Here is a 19378-nt window from a genome sequence, read left to right on the forward strand (position 1 = left end):
AAGGCTTTTTTTTTTTAAAAAAAATATTAAACTATGGTTTTACTCCCCATTTGCAATTTTAAAAATAGTTTTGAACCAAAAAAAGACCAATTACCCATTGTGCCTTTGATGTTTGTTTAAGCAAACTCCAGCATTTAAAAATGTAAATAAATCTAAGGGAAACCTTTGTCAGAACTGATCAGCAGCGCTCAGTGAAGTTGTTCTGGACACTAACAGTATGTCACCACAAGAATTACCATCACTGTTCCTGGTGACAGAAATGTTAAATAAATAAATGACTAAATCTGTTTTAACACAGGCTAATGACTTCATAAACATGGATAAAACTTCCCTATTTCATAACACATCACATTCCATCCTCATTTAACAGCAACTCACAATCTTGAAATATTTCCTTTTAGACTTCTGGTCTCTGGCACTAAAGTTAACTTAAAATAGTACACTATAAAAGTCATGAAACACTAACATGGCAAGATATTTCCATTTTCAAAAGGAATGCACTTTTTATTAAAAAATCCGGGGGGGGGAAACAGCTTACCAAAAAATAGCCTGGTTTTACAAGCTGTGTTGGCAAAGAGTTCAGTACAATAAATACTACAGCCAGCCACAGTCAATACAGTTCATGTGAGGTTACAAGGAGCTACAAAAGCACAGAAGAATGCTTAATCCCTAACTACTACCGGTGCAAGATGGAGGCAGCTCTTCCTACAGATATGTAGATATACAAGACCCACCAACTTACCTGCCTCTTGTCATCCGGTGCTTTAAGGAAAAGTGCATTTATTACTGCAATGGTATATGTCTGGATTTCTTGGTCTGTCCTGTTGGGAATAAAATTATAAACACAAGAGAAGAACGTGAATACACACTAGCTGTAAAAATTGATCTTCCAGTTGCATTACTGCAGGCAGAAGCAGAGGGACTGTTTGCACTTAATGTTAACCACGTAAAAGTCAGGTAATCGGTCAAAGCTGGTCATGACCAGGTTGTCTCTATTATCAAGAGACAAGATGTTCCAGAGGGAGACTCAGCATTCAAGAAAAGTGGAATGCATCACACCCTTGAAGTGCCATTGACCTTCCACTGATCATAGCAGGAGCCCAGACAATCAGCTTCTGCCAGATGCCCAACAACTACAGGTAGGAAGAGTAACCTTCCTTAAAGGGTTCTGGAGGTGATGGTATTAACAGCTTTTCAGGTGAGTGGAAAATGCCCCAGCTGAGAGGCACACACAACTTGCATTACCCTATGCTACAAGAGGCAGTTTCCATCCATTTAACCACCACAGTTCACTGTTTAAGAAAATGCTTTTCAAATATACCTTCAGCAGAAGTTGACCAGTTTTTTTCTTACACACTTCCCAGAGGCTGGCAAGCAAAACAACCCCATCGGTATGCTAATGGCATTAAGCATTTTATTATTACAGGGTGCTTTTCTCTTCATTCCCCACTTCCAATCACACAGGCAGCTTAGTGAAGGAAAAAAAAAAAAAACCAAAAAAAAAAAAACCAACCACAGAAACCAATGATCAGGCAACTCCAGAAAGTCGGTTACTAGTCATCCAACCACTTAGAGTGGATGCAGGAGTCATAGACGAGGTTGTCTTTATACCATTCTTTCCAAATGATGTGGTCATTGCGGGGGGGGGGAGCGTGTGTGTGAATAATCTACCATATCAGGTGGCAGTTGAAGACACTCACCCCTGCAGATGTGGGATTAGCTGCCCAATTGTGATCTCCTGTGCCACCTTCTGGTACAGGTCATGGCTATTGAGCACCATCGATTCCAGGATTGCTAGTGACCGTTGCAAGATAGAGATGTCCGAGGCAAATTTGTTCACATAGCTTGCTATCTACAAATTCAAAAACGTAGAAAATTTACATCTTGTCACAAAAACAGAGAAAGGGAAGAAAGAAAAATGTGGACGTGGCTTAGAAAGGCATTAGAATAAAAGTAGTCCTGTCCACATGCCAGGTATCAGTAAATGCCTGAAAGCAATCATCCAAGCTCTGCAGATACCTTCAAAGGACACAGTGGCACAGATTCTTCAGCTATCACAAACCACCATAAAGTTATGTCAGTATTCATATCACCGAAATATATGCTTCAACATTACATTATGAACACGATAAATCAACATTAAAGAATTAGCACGGTTATATTTTTTGAGAGGAAAACCTTGGAGAGGACAAAGAGAATATTTCTCATTCTCTCCAGTAGAAATCTGTGCAGCCAGTATTATCTAATTGGAAATATTTAGGCTCAAGACAACTGTTGCAAAAGAGGAATTTACATCTATCTCTCTGGCAAAACACGCTCTAGCAAAATATGCATTTTTTTTTTCCCCTTGCTGTTACCAGCAACACTGAAAGCTCTCTCCAGGTTACAAATTATAACTTTGTTGATGATTGTTTATCAGCACAACTGATTCCATAACTCTGTCCAGAGCCCAGTCTTGCTAAGGGTTCATGCATTAATATCCTTCACGTTTACTGTAAGCTGCCACAAATAAACGGCACGTTAATCAAAACCAGGCCTGACCTCTGCTTTTTTGCAGTGTGGCAATGACATGCTGCACGCTCACATCTGCAGAGCCAACACAGCTGTGCAGTAAGATGTGGCAATGTGCGTTCTTCCATGTGCTACCCAGCCCTCGGACCCAGCTTCCCTGGAAGAAGCTCGCCTTCTGCTGATGCAGGAAGCGAGAACTGCCTGGGTTTTCCTTGACTGCACCGATACCATCACCAGTCAAGCTGAAAGGTACCCAAGGAAGCAGAGTCAGACAGAAGAAATGTCGTGTGACCACAGTTATTCGCTCTTTACAGCCAAGTAACAGACTACAGTGGCCCTGTCTCAAGTTTGATGCATTCTTTCCAGAAAACTTCAAGTCCACGCGCTTCTTCAGTACTCATGCTACAAGCCACTAATGTGATTATACTGTTTCCGATTCTGGATGCTTGCTTAGACCTTGGCATCGTTTTCCTTCTGGAGGATGAAAGGCATACCCTCCCTGTGCTTGGAAAAGCTGCCTAGCTGCCTGTAAAATGCACAGTTAAATATTGACACGTGGACAACGACATTGTTCTGCACTTGTGACATTTTGAGTAGTACTGACAGAGCAAAACACCCTTTCTGCAACTTTGGTTGGAGAGAATAAGGGAAGAGGGACAGATTTTTCTTCTTCTAATTTAGCGCGGCACTGCTGTCTGCTCTGCTGCTTGGTTTGCATTATCACAATAGGAACATGCTATGCTGAACATAACTCAATTCAGGAAATACAAATTGACTTTACAGAAAATAAAGAACCAACCTATGCACGCATAGAGAATAGAAGGAGAGATGCAACTCAATTTAGCTTTTTCCTACTCTGGACTTTCAATACCTGCTGCCGTCGAGTCCTGAGCCCAAGTAATATTTACATTGGTAAATGATGCGCATTGTGCTGTTTAGAGTAACAAGCTGTATCTCAGAAGCACTGTACTACCCTACCCTACCTCTCTTAATGATAATCCAGTTGTTTTCTGATGCACCGCAGCCAGAGGTACCAGATGCCCAGAAGGGCCACAACACAGACGGTGCGCGCAGAGCAGCTCTGCCGTGCTCACACAATAAACCTGGAGCGCTCCGGATGCCTCACAGTCATCAGGCATCCATGGATCAGCTGCACAGCAGGAAGACGGCATGTCCAGGCTGTGCCTGCCCCCTTGTCAGACTACTGTCACCATGCTCTTTAGGAGCCCTGGCATGTATGAATTATTCTTGGTGCAGCACTCCTTCCCATGATATTTCACATGGCAGCGTAAATGCTTCACGGGGACACATTCATACTAGGGGCCTACAGAAACCTTACAGTATAGATAACTGCAACCTCAGTCCAAGACAGGCTGCCTTAAATATATTTATTGTTCTGATTCTGGACCATAACATCTTCTAATCATAAACACAAACCCAAGGTATGAAGCTGGCTTGCATGTTTAAAAAGCTATGGCGTATTACACTGAACATACATGCGAAACATCTGCTAGGTCAAGCTATGTATATTCATAACCACCTTGCTGAAGCACGAAGGCTGGCCAGAAATAATAGGCTTGTCTACCCTGCTAAATAAGGCATGCCAGTTCCAAAGGGAGCAAAATTAGATTAAAAAGAAATTCTATTACCATACTTGAAAGTTCTGGATGTGGAAAAAAAAGACCCTTCTTGAAAAGAGACAAGAATCAATAGGAGTTAACATTTGTGTTATTTGCTGTTCTCCGCTTGAGCACCATGTGCAGGGAGGGCTTCCAACATCCAAAGATAATCCCGCACTCACTTATCAAAAATTATGACAATAAAAATAATGCAAGATCAGAGAAATAAAACCTCTCCTCCAGAAATAAGCAACCTCATTGCTTTGCACTTTCACATGAAAACCTGGCACGTGGATGTGTCTCATTAAGGATAAAACTTTGTTCAGCAAAATACCTATAACCTTAGTATCTGCATAGTCCTATGGGGACATATACAGCCACATACCAAAAAAAGTGGCTGGGTGCTTAACTTCCAATATATTTTAAGGGAAATCAGGAATCACAATACCTTTACACATCCAGCCCCAGTGCTCTGCTGAGACAGGAGCTAAACACGTATAGTGAAGGTAGATAAAAAACCCACAGCAAACTAAACAACATCATCTGAGTTCTCTTGCTATTTCAGCATCATAAGGGACAGGAGAGAATTCAAAAGTGAAAAACCAAAAATTAAAAACAAAGAACCCAAACCCAAACAAAAAAAACCCCAAACACCCAAACAAAATAAATCCTGCCACCAACAAAAACCACACAGGGAAAGAACTGCGAAGGAAACACATCTGATTTTCTGAGCAGCAGTATGTTCATTACTTATTAGCCTGGACCATTTTGATGTCAGAAACGTACAGAAAAATGTGACAAAGTTCTGTTCTCTGTTAAATCCTAATGCATAGTAAAATTTTCAAGCGCGTATCTCGTTTTCAAGTAAGAAACTAGAGCTGCACTTGGCTACAGAAAAAACAACTGATAGTTGTGAGACACAGAGGTACTTTCTCTGCTGCCACCCCCTTCTTCCTGCACAGTACATGTTAGAAGGCAGAGTAAACAATTCATCAAGGTTAAGACTCTGCATCACACAGTTATGAAACAACAATTCTATAAATAATTCTAAGAGATATTTTTAACTCTATCTCAACCAATACTACAACATTTATTTCTCCTCTCATAGGAACTAAAAATGGGAGTACCAAATTTGCATAGTGTATTTTGATATCCAATTACCATGACATTTTCCAAGAACTGGGCATTCAAATCCTTTAGTAACTATTGAAGCTGGAAATAACCTTTATTGCCGTAAGTAAGAAAAAGGTTTTGAGAGAATCTTGCATATAATGATGAATTTTTTTCAAATAATGCTATCTTCCCTTAAGATAAGGAAGAAGCTCTCCTTGAAAGTGTCGATTCTTATTTGCAGCAGTTGGAATAGCAGTCTTTATGTATGCAAATGATGGGAAGGAGACTGCATCCAACACCAAGCAGTGAGTCATTAGAAGCAGTCAGAGGTTCCCCTTGAGGTCTCCTCCAGCTTCCACATTTGAAGTTAGAAAACTATTCAAGAAAAAAGTTCAGATTAATTCCTCCCCATTCCAGTTCGGCTCCCATTTAACACGAAAGACAGCTTCAAAGGGCAGAAGCACTTGATTGCAAAGTTCCCCCTCAACTATAGCAGGAACTTATCAGCTTCCTTATCCACCCTGTCAACCACTTGAGCAAGCACATCAGCAACCTCAAAGCAAGTGGCCTGTCAAAAGCCACGGTCGGAAGCAAGTGAGAGCAAAGCTGCTACCAGAGAGACATGGTCCAAAGGTGCTTCTTTAGGTTTGCCCCTTTCCCACAGAGCCCCACTGAGGGCTCTGCTGTTCTGTCTCCCAAATACATGGCAGGTCAGGACACATCTTTGCCTCGTTCCTCTATTTTTGTCATTCTTTGTCCTTCTGTTTCTCTTCTAACTGTCTTATTCTTCTCCTGCGTCCCTTTCTTGTCCACCTGTTTCATTTTTGTTTTTTTACTGGCCAGTTTTGGTTTTCTCAGTTGCTTTCTGAAACTGCTTTTGTTTATGTCTTTTGTTTTGTTTTTTAAATTGGGTCACTGTCCAAGGAAACCTATGGAAGTGCCAGACAGAAGAGATGAGCCGTTAACAAGGGTGCAAACGACACTTTCTTCTGTAGTTACTATACAACCCACAGGGGAAAAAGATGTTGATAGGATTAGACAAAGACCATCCTTTTGAGTCACTAACAAAGTAGATTGATTTAAACTCATTTTAGCAAGTTTCTTCATAGACTTCTTAGCAGGCTCCACTAGCAAATAAGCGATTCTGGGCTTGACCTCATGAAGTTAGTTAAAAATCAGTTGTACTTTTTTCTCTGCCATGAAAAGATAACAATAACCATCCATCATCATAATCTATCTAGTCTACAAGGCTGGCAAAAAAGAGAGCCCAAAACCCAGACCAATTATACTAATTTTTCTTACAAATAGCATCCATCATTTTTGATGATCAAAACTGAGCTTTAATGTCTAATGGTTTTTTCATCATTGACTCCTCTTTCACTTTTGGCAACAAAAGTAAATTTGTACTTTCCTTTGGTGGTAGCAATTTTCTAGACAAATTTAAATTAGAAGTCTTTACTCTGACATACTGTTAAAGTGAAGAGATCTTTGCCACAGGTTATATTCGTGCCATTACTGCTTCTGATATCATTTTAGTGAAGTAACTCTGCTATCTTTTGAACCTGTACAAACACACTTTATCTTAAGTTCTGAGTTCAATCTGGTTTGAAAATTCTTTGTAAAAAATTGTGGTTTGTTTTGCTGGGGTTTTTTTCCCAGTAAACAAAAAGAGTTAAATCAGTAACAAAAAATATTTTCAGAAGTCTGTTGAGTCTCTGTACTTAAAGAGTACTCCCATGTTTCCGCTGCTCTTGTGCATCTCCTATATGTAAGAAAAGAAAAAAATTGTGGAAAGATCTGTTTCAAAACCACAGACCTCAGCCGCAAGATTCAGGAGGACCAGAGTTCAAGTTGATAATCTCAGTAGATATCAGCTTAATTTCAATTTGTAAACTAACTCATTTCTCTTCCTCCCATATACCCAGAGGAAACATTTCAGTGATGTTTTTGTTTCAAGATATATGCTATTACTCATTTTAATTTACATTAAATCAAAATACTAATTTTTGCTTTAACTGCATGGTATCTGCACAAGGAGGTCACACTGTAATTGAGAAAGCAATTTCTTGTGTAATAAGCCTAATACAGCGTTGATCCCATTTCACTCCCATAGATTTCCATAGAAGTTGGACCAGATCCTGCAACTACAAATATTTAGTTTGAAATACCACTTCAATCTCATTTTCATGTACCTTTTTGACCAACGACCTACATAATGCACCTGGGAAGAAAAAAAAAAAAACCCCAAACAAAACCAAAACCCAAACACAACTCACCTCAAAAATTTAAACCAATATAGAACAGGTAGCATTGATTACAAATTTACCTTTTTAATGAATGCCACAGAGAATGTATCCCACGATACAATCCCATGATCCATCAGCTCAACAAATGCAGTCAGTGTAAAGGACAACATATCTCCAAAGCTGCAAGAGACAGGAGTCATGACAACATTTACCAGTGATGCGGCAGGGCAATGACCAGGGGAATAAAGCAGCAGGAAGTTTTCAGAAAGGCAGGAAAATGAAGCCAATTATGGACTAAGAGGTAGCAGAAGAGCAAGAGAGGCCGTGCAACAGATAGTCTCCAAAAATAATTTAGCATGGACATCAAGACCAGTCACCTAGAAGAAAGCAACTTTGTAAGAGAAGAACTAATCCCCAGGAGAACGCTACATGAAATGCTCAAGGAAATCAGATAGTCCTAATTAAACTTCTCTTATAAATTCAGAGTTTTAGGTCTAATAGAAGAAAAGAAGTGAGCTTTTTCTTGGGAACTTACAGAAATGCTCCCGACTGAATGTCATACAGAAGTGCCACGTTTTGGTACCTCTGTATCAAGCAGATTGGCAGAAGGTCAGCGGTTTGTTCATTCTCTTACAAGGAAGCATATGTATTTTAAAAATGCACCAGAAGAGATTTTCTATTGAGCAGCACTTTCCCCCTAGTTAATGCCTCGATTTCTTTCTTTGAACCTGAAGATGCATCTCCTTTTGTTTATCTATGGGCAATCATGACAAGCGAATTGGAATAGTTCCCATAGTTTATCCAAGTACGCAGCTCAAATTGTTTAGGGTTTGCAGGCCACTACACTGCATTTTACACCCGTAAATTTGAGATTTGAGATTCAATGCGTCTTCGTATGAACTTAACTACATTCAAAACAGGTTTAAACTCGATGTAAAGAATATGCTCCAACCTGACCAGCTGCACAGGAATTTTCCATGTGAAAAACCTGCTTTTATAGATTAGCTTGATTTCTGTATATAGTCAGGGCACCGACCAGTCAGCAGCCGTAATGATTTCAGTGAAGCCGTTCAATGAGGTAACGGCTCAATACAAGCAGCAAGAGCCCAGAGGCCGAAAGGAAGCAGCGTATTACCTTTAAGGGCATGCCACACCGCCTGCAAGGTACTCTGCTACTAAGCCATTAACAAGCATAAGCACACAATCAATCTGAACAGCATGAACAGCCCCACTGATTTTAATGCAACAGCTTACCTGATAAAAAGATAAAATCAGAAAAATTCTGTCAGATACGTTGGAACTACGGTGCTCAGTATGTTAAAAAGCTGACTCTAATACTATAGCCATACTTAAGGAATGTAAATTGGTAATCCTTATCCTGTGATTTGCTCTCCTACTGTCCTGCACCAACCCAACACAAATAAGTGAACATCCACTCAGATGGAAGACATTTACAGCAGTACAGAGGAATGAGGCAGAAAACCAGTTTCAATGTGCCAACTCAAATAGCCAGTTTACTGGATTTGATACAATCTGCCATTTAGGTATTTCTGATTGTGAGGCGCAGCCTTTAGTGGCTCCTTAATTTAAGAAAGGGGCTCTTGTTCATCAAAACTCCACAAATGCCCTCCACTAAATTTGCCATTCTTGACATTTTGAGAGTAAAACCAAAAAAAACCAAAACACACCTTTTCTCTTCCACAGTGGCTTTGATTACTTATGACAAAATGAAAAACCTACAAACAAGAAACATACAGTGTCTTTAAAAAATCCCCTGTAATACTGCAAGGAATATTGTGTTCAGCAAATACATGATCTGGCAGTTCTTGGTTTTGTTTGGGAGGGGTGGGTTGGTTTTGTTGGATTGTTTTTTAATATTGCAAATCTTTTAAGAATTAAATGAGATTTAAAATGTCATCATTAGCATTCAAAATAACCAAGGATTTCATAACAAGATGACAATAAGACTCTGCAGGAAATTTAATCAGCTCTGGTCCTGTCATTTTCCCTGAATCCATTCCTTTTGCATAAAATGGTTATTTATGAATCCACAAATAAAACAGCACCCCTAGGAATGGCTTTCTTCTAAAAGCTTGTAGCAAATTCTCATGTATCTTCATGACAGAACACTTCCACAAATACATGCAATTCTGGTATTTTAAGAAGCTAGACTAAACTAGATCTAAATAAAAAGAAAAAAAAATTACAAAAAGATAGGCCATATAGGTTGAAAAGTAAAAATGTAAGTATAAAAATATCTCTCCCAGCATTAAACTAAACAGATAATTTATCTCCCCTAGTTTTTCCTCATACATTGTTTAAAAATTTAGTCAATTAACTTGTATTTAATACATAAATACTCTTCTATAAAATAATTGCACATGAAAGCTAATCCCCATTAAAAATGGGTATAGTTTACAGGGATTACTTAAAATGTATTAAACCTGCATATGGATATTCACCTTCAAAAAAGCAGTCGCTGGAATGTAAAGGAATTAAACTAACCTGAATTCAACAAACTCATTTACCCTTCTCACCAAAACTACTGATTAATCCAGCCAATTAATCCACCCTCCTCCACAGCTTTGGAGGGGAAAATGGATTAATGGAGCTGAAAATACCGTTATTAATGTATAAACCTGGTTTTAGTAGATGTGAGAACAATAGAACTGTGTATGATGCAGAAGGTGAAAGTACTTTTCAACTTAAAAATCAGACAGCCCACCAGGTGTCACTCCTGGGACACTGCTTAAAATAAATAATGAAGAGTAAAGAGGTGCAACACTGGGACTAATCAAGCAGAACAAAATACTCCAACTATATTAATGCAGCACCACGCACACATAGCATGTATTTTTTTAAATGTATAGCTATACATATGCACCTGCACACGCATGTACACATTAAGTGCCGCTGCAAAAGTCAAAAGCCAGGCTTAAAGGATAAGCGTTGGGAATAGCACAGTCAGAGATGAAAGCAATCTCCAGGCTAACTAGAGCAAGATAAGGATTAAAGTATATGGAAGGGGAAGGGAGTGGTGTTGATTCATTGTTATGTGTTTAAACAGAAGCAAATAGGTAGAAATAGACTTCCAAGCAATTCATTTTAAAGACACACAACCAGAGACACACTCATACTATTAAAAGCAGCAGACAGAATAAATGCTAGAAATTTCAAGGGAATCAAAGCTTGTTCATAAAAGTGGTAATCTTAGAAAATACATGGTAGGAGCTGTTTAACTTGAAATCTCAATGAATAAGTGGTTTTGTCATACAAAAAGTCCAAAAAATGATAGGGCCTCTTTCTTCATAAAATCTTTTTAGACTAATCCACCGCAAAAGGTACAGCAGTTCTGTAAATATCAAACCCTTGCTGCTCTGGCAAAATGACTTAATGGTTTGACGGTAATTCCTCATGAAGACGCTTTTTATTGCGTGTCATCGCAGCAAGAGGGGAAAAAAGATCAGAAAGATGCACTGTATAATTGCAATTTCATATCTCACTAACACTGACGTTTTAATGATCTATGCTCTCGGGCAAGCTACTTGTACAATCCCTCCTGAGTGCTGTTCAGGGCTCTGGCTCTCAGGTGGGGACACCTCGCACTGGGACAGCTGATGAAGTTTCTGCCATACTCCGCTGTCTGACTCCCCTCTTCTAACCACCGCTGTGAGGATGGGCGAGCCGGTCGTGAAGCAGCTCCTTACCCACAGCATCCCTCAGCAAAAGCCTCTTAAGCAGTGGAAAGCTGTGGTCTGTAACACCATCGGCTGCCCCAGTGGGAGCCGTTCCGGCATGGACAGATGGCCGTGCTCTGATACACTGCCTGCGCACCTCAACCTCCCCGGCAAACCTGACCGAAGAGTAAGTAAACAGCTGCGTTCCACATTTCTAGGTTTTAGAGAAACATCAGGTCAAATTTTAGAGAAATATGAGGTCACGTTAATCCACGTCCCTAAGAATTTTCTGCATTCTTACCTTAAGATAACTGGGAAGAAAAAAAAACCTCCATGCATTTTGATATTAGCTTTTCTTTCCTAAAAATAAAGATGACAGGAATGTGCATATGACCCTGACCACCTGCCTTCCTAGTATCATTTCTACATGCTAAATCATCTTTTTATCATGCGTGCTAAGTAATCCTCAGATGTATATAGAGAACTGTGTCTGATATTTTGAAAGATGCCTAAAGCAATTTGGATTTCTTTTAAAAATAAATTAGTGGGACTTAAGAACCCAAACCCCTAGATGTTTTTGAAAAAGAACCCAAAACCTCAATCCATGTTTAACACACATACCAAAATTAATATTTTATTGCTATTGAGGAGGAAAAAACGTTCAACTATTCAACTGATTCTTTAAATCGAGATAATTAAGTCAGGCTCAGCTGTCACCAGGTTAAAAAAAAAAAGGCACTATAAGCTTTTATAAAGCTAAGTGGATTGTCTCATGTTTGGTATGATAAAAGTTGCACGGGAGAAACTGGAAATTGTTGCTTGTCTGTCACAACCAGGATACAGCCACCAGCCCATTAGGGCTAGAAGCCAAATATAGTAGTACATCTTTACGCAAAGCATTTTTCGTGAGCAAAACAGGACCATAGCTGATCTCTAATTGTGCAGAGGAAAGGCTGCAAAGAAACAACTTGAACTGGGCAGGAGGCAGCACAAGAGTTGCCTGCTACCAAACGCGGGCGTTAAGGAAGCAGTTAACTTCAAGTCCCTTATCACTCAGCAACTGTCCTCACAGCCTAATACTGGGCAGCTGAAAGGCCTGACATCACTGAGGTCAACATCAAAGAGCAAGAACTGCTTTTTAAGTTAGAGTTGTCAAGGATAAATGGCCATGAATAAATTTAAACAGGGGAGCGAGAGGAATATATCTAATCACTGGAGGACAAGAGCTCTGGAAAAGCCATGAGGGTAAGAACCTAACCAGGTCTCAAACGAAGACTGATGGTGCAGCAGGATGCTTTGCAAGGCCAGTGTGAGCAAGTACCTTTATTTTTTTTATTGCTATGGCTCCTCTTCATTGCTCCTACACTGCCTTGTTCCTTCAGTTCACCTTTCCAAGGGTGAAGCTAAGCCACCATCAAATCAAAATAGGAGCAATTCACACCTACTTGGTACTCACTCGGTATAGCTGAAAATGACTGAACAATTTGCAGGGTAGCTGTCCCTGTTTTTCTAGATGATTACAGAAAATGCACTTAAAAATCTGTGTCAATTGCAGTGTAGCAGTTTTCTTTTTTTTTTTATCATGCCAAGCACCACTAAAATATTTCTTTGTGGTACGGTTTCACTGCATTCAGTACAAGGGATCAGCCCTACTGATTTTAAACAACTTGAATTGCAGAAAAACTGAAATAGCTTTGTACCCCTGGTATCAGAGCTTCTTTAAGCTTGAAAATTAATTCTGATTACAAAAAACAACGTGCAAATTTTAAACAGAACTGTAAGTATTCTTGAGTAAATCCAGGTGTAGACACTCTTATTATGGAGTATGACTAAATCCACTTTGAGGTACATTAAGCATTTGTTTGCACGGGAAACTAGCCCAGAGGAACTATTACACACTGGTTCTTCATGAAGATGTGATTAGAATTACCTTTACTCTTTATCCCCATCTTTTAAATTCCTGGTTTTGCTCACTTCACAGTCATTTCCTTAAATGGACCAGATTTTCTTAAAAGACCAGGAATAACTAACTACACAGGAAAAAATATCAGTCAGCATGGTTTGACTACAATTCAGTACTGCAATGCAAAGGTCAATTCATAGAGCTGTTTCATGGGATTTTTTTTTTTTTTAAATCCAAGTATTAATCAACATGGCACAAATAAAATCCCAAAACAAAATGGGAACCCCTAAAACTGAAAAGACAAAGAAGAAACTCACGTTTTAGAAGAACTGCCTTCAGTAGAGAAAGCTATTAAACAAATCTGCTCTAATCAGGTTTTAATTAAGTCAGACTGGCATGTCCAAGCTACCAGAGATAAAATTAAATATTGGCAACTTTATGAAATACGTCATCCTGTTAATCAAAAGTAACTTTTTTGTTAATTAGCATTTGGTTTACGTTTTAGTCAAGAGGACAGCACATGGAAGCTGCAAAGTTTTAAAATTTACTTTAGCTCATCATACCAAGCTCTGAGGTGTGTGGGCATTTTTTTTTTATAGTTCTTGTTTTGTTGGATCTTTTCCCATTAATACATGGGTGAAAAATAGTCAGGCTGTCCGATAACTACACTCATGAAGCACTAGTGTATACACTTTACCTTCAAAATGTGCAAACAGGCCAACTTCCACAACAGTTGTTTTCACGTACTGACCAATGGCTCTGGTACAAGTCCCAAACTCAAGAATTTGTGTTATTTTAATTGTATCATTTCATGTAGTACTGACAGAAATCAAAATATTAAACTGTATGCCCCAGTATCCCCAGATACATACTACATACTACAACTGTATGTAGTATCCCCAGATGCTACTGGGAGGATTTAACTTCCAAAGTTAGAATAAGCTTTAGTCACATATACTTTCTTTACTACTGTATCCACTGATGTGCCGTATCTACACTGATGAATAAGAATCTTCTTGAAGTGGGCAATACCTTGTTCCCGTGAGTAAACAAAACTAAGCTGTGTAAAAAAAATTAATTCATATCATCAGTATGATCAGGTCCTAAAACCAGGGTGCAGTGCAACTATAAGTCAGTATTTTAGTACTGTCTTGAGGACAATCATGTAATTTAATGTAAAGAAGCCTACAGGATAATAGAATTTGGAAGCAGAGAGATGCTGAAGGAGTATAACCATTCTTCCACAAAGAATTATTTTTACAGCAGTGAGGAAAAATCCACCATCTAAATGCACAGGAGGAACCTTGTCTCGGCAGGGGTGATGCTGTCAAGAATTCTGAAAGCCTCATGCCATTTTAATCATTTTCCTCAGAATCTACACTCTTCTATTATGAAATAAGTTACTTTGTATTAGGTCCAGAAAGCAAAAGTAGAGGAAGGATTTAAGTTTCCTGCCAAATTTATTCTTACTCTCTAACTTATTTATTAGGCAACGATTTAATAATAAATGTTTCAGAACTTGGTTTACAGCAGATTTGTTAAAGTATGATTTAGCATGGATTCAGATGGGAAGCTACATTTCCTGCATGATAAATCACATCAAGCTCTCAGAGTGAAAGATGCATGGTTAACTGATTAATTATTCTTTTGCTTCCTTGGGTTTTAGCTATACTTGACACGTCAAACTCACAAGCCAATCAAGATATCTCTTGGGGCCCCAATTTATCAAAGCCTATAAAGCCTGTGCTTAACTTGAAGCACACAGAAGAGTCCCATGCAAAATCATCAGGGCAATAAGCGTGCTTCTGAACTTTCTGATATGTGATCCTTTACTATATTACAGTTTTCCTTTACGCAATTATCTGCAACAACTAGCATTAACTAGGACCAGCAAATAACAGGAATTCAAACCCTGACTTTCACCTCACCAACATCAACAATTAAAATTGCCTCCTGTCAATCAGACAAATTTAAGAGGGGAATTGGGGAAGGCAGGGAAGGGATTTGCTTGCTTAAATTAAAAAACAAAATAAAAGCCTGATTTAGGAAATAGTAGAAGCCCCTGCAGAAGTCACAGAAATGAAGCACCCATTCCACAAGCAAAGCAAGAAAGGCTTCATCAGAAAATTTTAACAGGCATCGAAGTGCAGAAAACAGAGAATGCTGAAGACTGTCTGAATGAATATGCACAGCTGTATTTACAAATAAAGATTAGCGCAAAGGCCTGAACTCAGACATGCAAAAGAAGAGGAAGTGTGCAAGGTGATGATCTAATCAGGTTCTTACCAGGGCTTCATTATCTTCTGCAATTTCTGATATCGTCTGCAAAATTAAAACTTGCACGTGAGGAGATACACTTTAAAACATCTGTACTCTATTTACCTATGCGCATACACACACCCCCACACACCCATACTTGATTCATAAAATTCAACACAGACACAGTAAGAGGCAGTAAATTACCAACAATTCACTGTGAATAGAAACATTCAGTAACTGCTAAAGAACATTCAAAAATTAATTTCAAATATTTTTTCAGGATACTTGTGTCAACTTCTGTTAGGAAAAAAGCAGAAGAAAAAAAAGACAGCTGTTAGAGAAAATATATCAGATTTCTCTAAAACCTGTTTCTCTTGACCATTAAAGCATGTCTAGGCATCCTAAATTAATTAAGTATTTGTGTAAAAAAAGTCTTTGCTAAAAAAATCATAAAGGTTTACACATTAAGCATTTTCTGTCTCATTGCTATGACATATAGTCCATTACCTGAAAAACTCTTTTATTTACTTCAAGTCTCCATCACTAATACTGATGTCAGAGTTGTCAGTATGGTTGAAAGTTGCTGTGAAGCTAGGACCAACACAGACCAAAATCCTGACCTTCTGAAATCAGGGACAAGTTTTCTGTTGATTTCAAAGGGAGGCAAAGAATTTACCCTGAGCTTTTAACCACAAAGTTGCATTTACTCAACAACTCCAAACCACCTTCCACCAGCTCCATGATACATAAACACAGTGCAGCTGTTTTATTGACTCAGATTACAAGAGACCAACCTTCAGTGTGATGCTCTTGCTTTCATAGTAGCTTCCAAAACACTTGATTTCCTAGTTGCAGCAAGAGGTTTAACATACACCAAGAGTTTTTTTATTTAGGAATTTCCTATTTTTCCCCCAGGATATACACTGTTGTGTCTCATCAGTGAACCAGAAGCTATGGCATCATATTATTATATTCAGGAAACTGGAAGCCAAATATTAGGCCGGGAGGTGGGGGGGGTGGTGAGGTGGGCCAAATAGTAAGTGCATTGAAAGCTGTAGCCCACTAATCACAATTTGCAAGTCATCCTCCTGCTAATAACGGTCTTCAGAACTGCTGTTTTTGCTGCTAAGCAAGCTGAAGAAAGAGACTATCAATAGTAAAAATAGCATCCAAGAAAAATAGCTTATTTTTAAAACACCACTTAAACCAAAAAAATAAAAACCAAAACCATCTCCTACTTAACCCCTTCTTGTGCCTCCTAAATCTATTTCACAGTTTTATTTCAGAGGGTTGGCTGTAGTTTCCACGCTGGGCAGACTATTGTTCAAAAGGAGAACACAGAGGTCCCTCCGTCCTCCCCAGGTCTTCCTTCCCCTTTGCACTTGCTGCCACGCTGTTCAGCCCACAACAGCTCTAGGACTCCAAGCTCTCCACTGCAGATTCAGCTCTCTCCCAGAACTTGGATAGATTTTATTTATTTTTTTTTTTCCTTTTGGTACAACAGTAACTTCTCCCACCTTGCATTTTCCGTTCTGTTATGCGTAAGTAACGTTGTGCTTTCTACAGAGACCACGAAAGTCTATGTATAAACTCTTTTAAAGAAGGACCGGTCTCAGGGAGGGCAGCTTTTGGGCTGGCTCATGCAACCATGAGGGGAGAAAACACAGAGAGTACGTGACAGGAATAATGATTTGAAATCCCTCATTGCTACCTGTGAGCTGTAATTCATGCCTGAACATAGTGATGCACAGTTTACCATGTATCAAAGCACAGACTGAGCTACACCCTAGCTCAAATTAGAAAACTGACAAGATTTTCCTCTTGGATTTCATGGCTTTGGTTTTGTTGGGTTTTTTTTATGCTACAACAGCTGTCTGTGAAGCCAGTAGTAATGAGCAAACAAAAAGCATCCTGGTGATCAGACAGCCTTACAAAGGGGAGAAAACTACACTCAACTTGCTTTTAGGAGGAGAAAAGTTCAAAGCATTTCCCACAACAGGAGATTCCCAACTTCAGCAGAAGGTCAGAACTGTGCTCCTGCAAACTGAGTGCTTCCTTGCTGCGGCAGACTATTAAACCCTAACAAGAACAACCACCACCACAAACGGGTTTTGTCATCTCCCAAATGCACATGGATCCAAGCAACCTTCTGCAGCACATGCCAGCAAAACTTCATAGCATCCTTCTGAGCCCAGTTTTCAAAACAGCTGCTTTTCATCCAGGTGGCTAAGCAGCAAGTAAACTTGAAACTGGTACTGTGTCTGTCTGACATCAAAGAGAAACAAGCGTGGTGTTTGCAAACTGCTAGCACTTCAAAGGGCAGACTCAGTTTTGCCAGAGATTTTTTTTACAACAGACTATAATCAGGTGCATTTTCTCCATGACTGAGCCCAAGGAATAAAGAACAAACATCTGAGTCCTTGAGCAAAACATTTAGACAGCAACTCACTTAGCATTTACAGAACTCTTATCCATCTTGAGCTAACTGGCAATCAGTTAGCTTGAGGTCAGAAGATGTGCAATGTAAGAGAAAATATAAATTTAGAATAATATGGAGAAATAATTGAATCATATAGGATTTTTTTAGTGAAGCAATACAAAGACAGCAGATTTTGACTTGAAAGGAAAGATAATCATCACATTAGACCAAACAATTTCTACTAATCTCTGTTGCTTTGGAAAGTGTGGTAAGAGCAGCAATCAATCTAGGACATCAGATGTTGCAGCAACACGGTACAGGATGATTAGAGATAGACTTTTACCACTGAACAGGTGGAGGCTGTTATCTAAAGGAGCACATGCTATTTTCTTCCCATCATCGAACCAAAAACCTAATACAGAAGGACCCGGAGAGAGCAGGAGTTCCTCTCCATATTCACCCACAGACCATGCTAAAGTTACCACTGAAGGAGCAGCCAAGCTAACTCTTCCAGCGAGTCAGCCTGGAAAGGAACAAGTACAGTCTGCCACCTCATCAGCTTTCCTCTTTCTATATATACATAGCTGTTATTTCTTCTAGAGGGCTAACTCTGTGGTAGCAACCAGACAGTTCCACAAAACGCTTCCCGGGTGACTTACCACAGGTATGGTCAAAAATGCCAAAAGCCTTACTGATCTAGACACTGTAATTAGCTCAATACTTCTATATAAGTATTCTTTTTCTTTTTTTTTTTTTTTTTTCCACCCTTTAGAAACTATCCCTCAATTGCACTTGCACAGATGGGAACAAAACCACAGACAAAACACAAACGTTATGAGGGTAAATTAAATAGCGTTTGTGAAAGGTTCAGATACATAGTGGTAAAAGACAAAAAACAGACAGCAATTTTTATACAGGGAGAAATCTCAAAACAAATGCCAACATAATGCAAAATAAACATGAACAACAAGTTACCAGTTTAGACATTTGTCTACCACAATACGTTCCCTGTTTGGCCTCAAAGGAACTTTGTGATACATTTCCAGCTGAATCCCAAGGCGCGGCAGCTCCCTTTGGACTTCCCCAAGCCATCCAGACTTAATACTTGCTCAAATACTGCAGGTTACACCATGAGCAGCTTCCAGGGGAGACCGGCTTAGCAAAGGACCCGACAGGATCAATTCCTATCTGTTGTTGTGCACAAACTGCTGTACACGGACCAAAGATGACCCAAATCTAAGCTCCAGCTGGGGTAACACACAGCGCACAGCAAGGGCTTGTCGGCACTGGGGGGAAGTACTAACGTCTTGTCCCACTGTGGAAGCCAGAGTGGACCCACCAGAGTTAGTGATGCCAAGAGCTAAAGTAATCATGCATCACGGCAACCAACATTTCTGAGCCTGCACTGTCTGAAGACATGCAGAGTAGGATAAAAATGAAAGCTTTTCATGCAATATGGCCCCAGAGAGGGCCATTATTAGCAAAGGTGGAATATGTTCAGAAAAACTTCCTCCTCTACAGAAAAACTGACAGGATGATGGATGAACGACCTGCTAACCACATTAAATTGGTATTTGGCTACTGCTTTTCAGGCAAACACAAGGATAGCCCACATTCTGGATAATAAGGCA

At 39.4% G+C, this 19378-nt stretch overlaps 1 protein-coding gene across 6 annotated transcripts in view; it reads right to left on the reverse strand.

Moving 5' to 3' along the window:
- Nucleotides 1–19378, reverse strand: part of ELMO1 (engulfment and cell motility 1) — a 311635-nt gene that overhangs the window by 196952 nt on the left and 95305 nt on the right. For all 6 annotated transcript variants that reach the window (XM_054193522.1, XM_054193524.1, XM_054193523.1 and 3 more), the window contains 4 exons: nt 15356–15391; nt 7570–7669; nt 1701–1852; nt 743–821 (listed from right to left, as the gene is read on the reverse strand). In XM_054193522.1, the coding sequence (XP_054049497.1) occupies nt 743–821; nt 1701–1852; nt 7570–7669; nt 15356–15391 (367 nt within the window). The remainder of the gene's footprint in view (nt 1–742; nt 822–1700; nt 1853–7569; nt 7670–15355; nt 15392–19378) is intronic.

The sequence above is a fragment of the Rissa tridactyla genome, chromosome 2, assembly GCF_028500815.1.
Source record: "Rissa tridactyla isolate bRisTri1 chromosome 2, bRisTri1.patW.cur.20221130, whole genome shotgun sequence".
In the NCBI taxonomy this organism is placed as follows: Eukaryota; Metazoa; Chordata; class Aves; order Charadriiformes; family Laridae; genus Rissa; species Rissa tridactyla.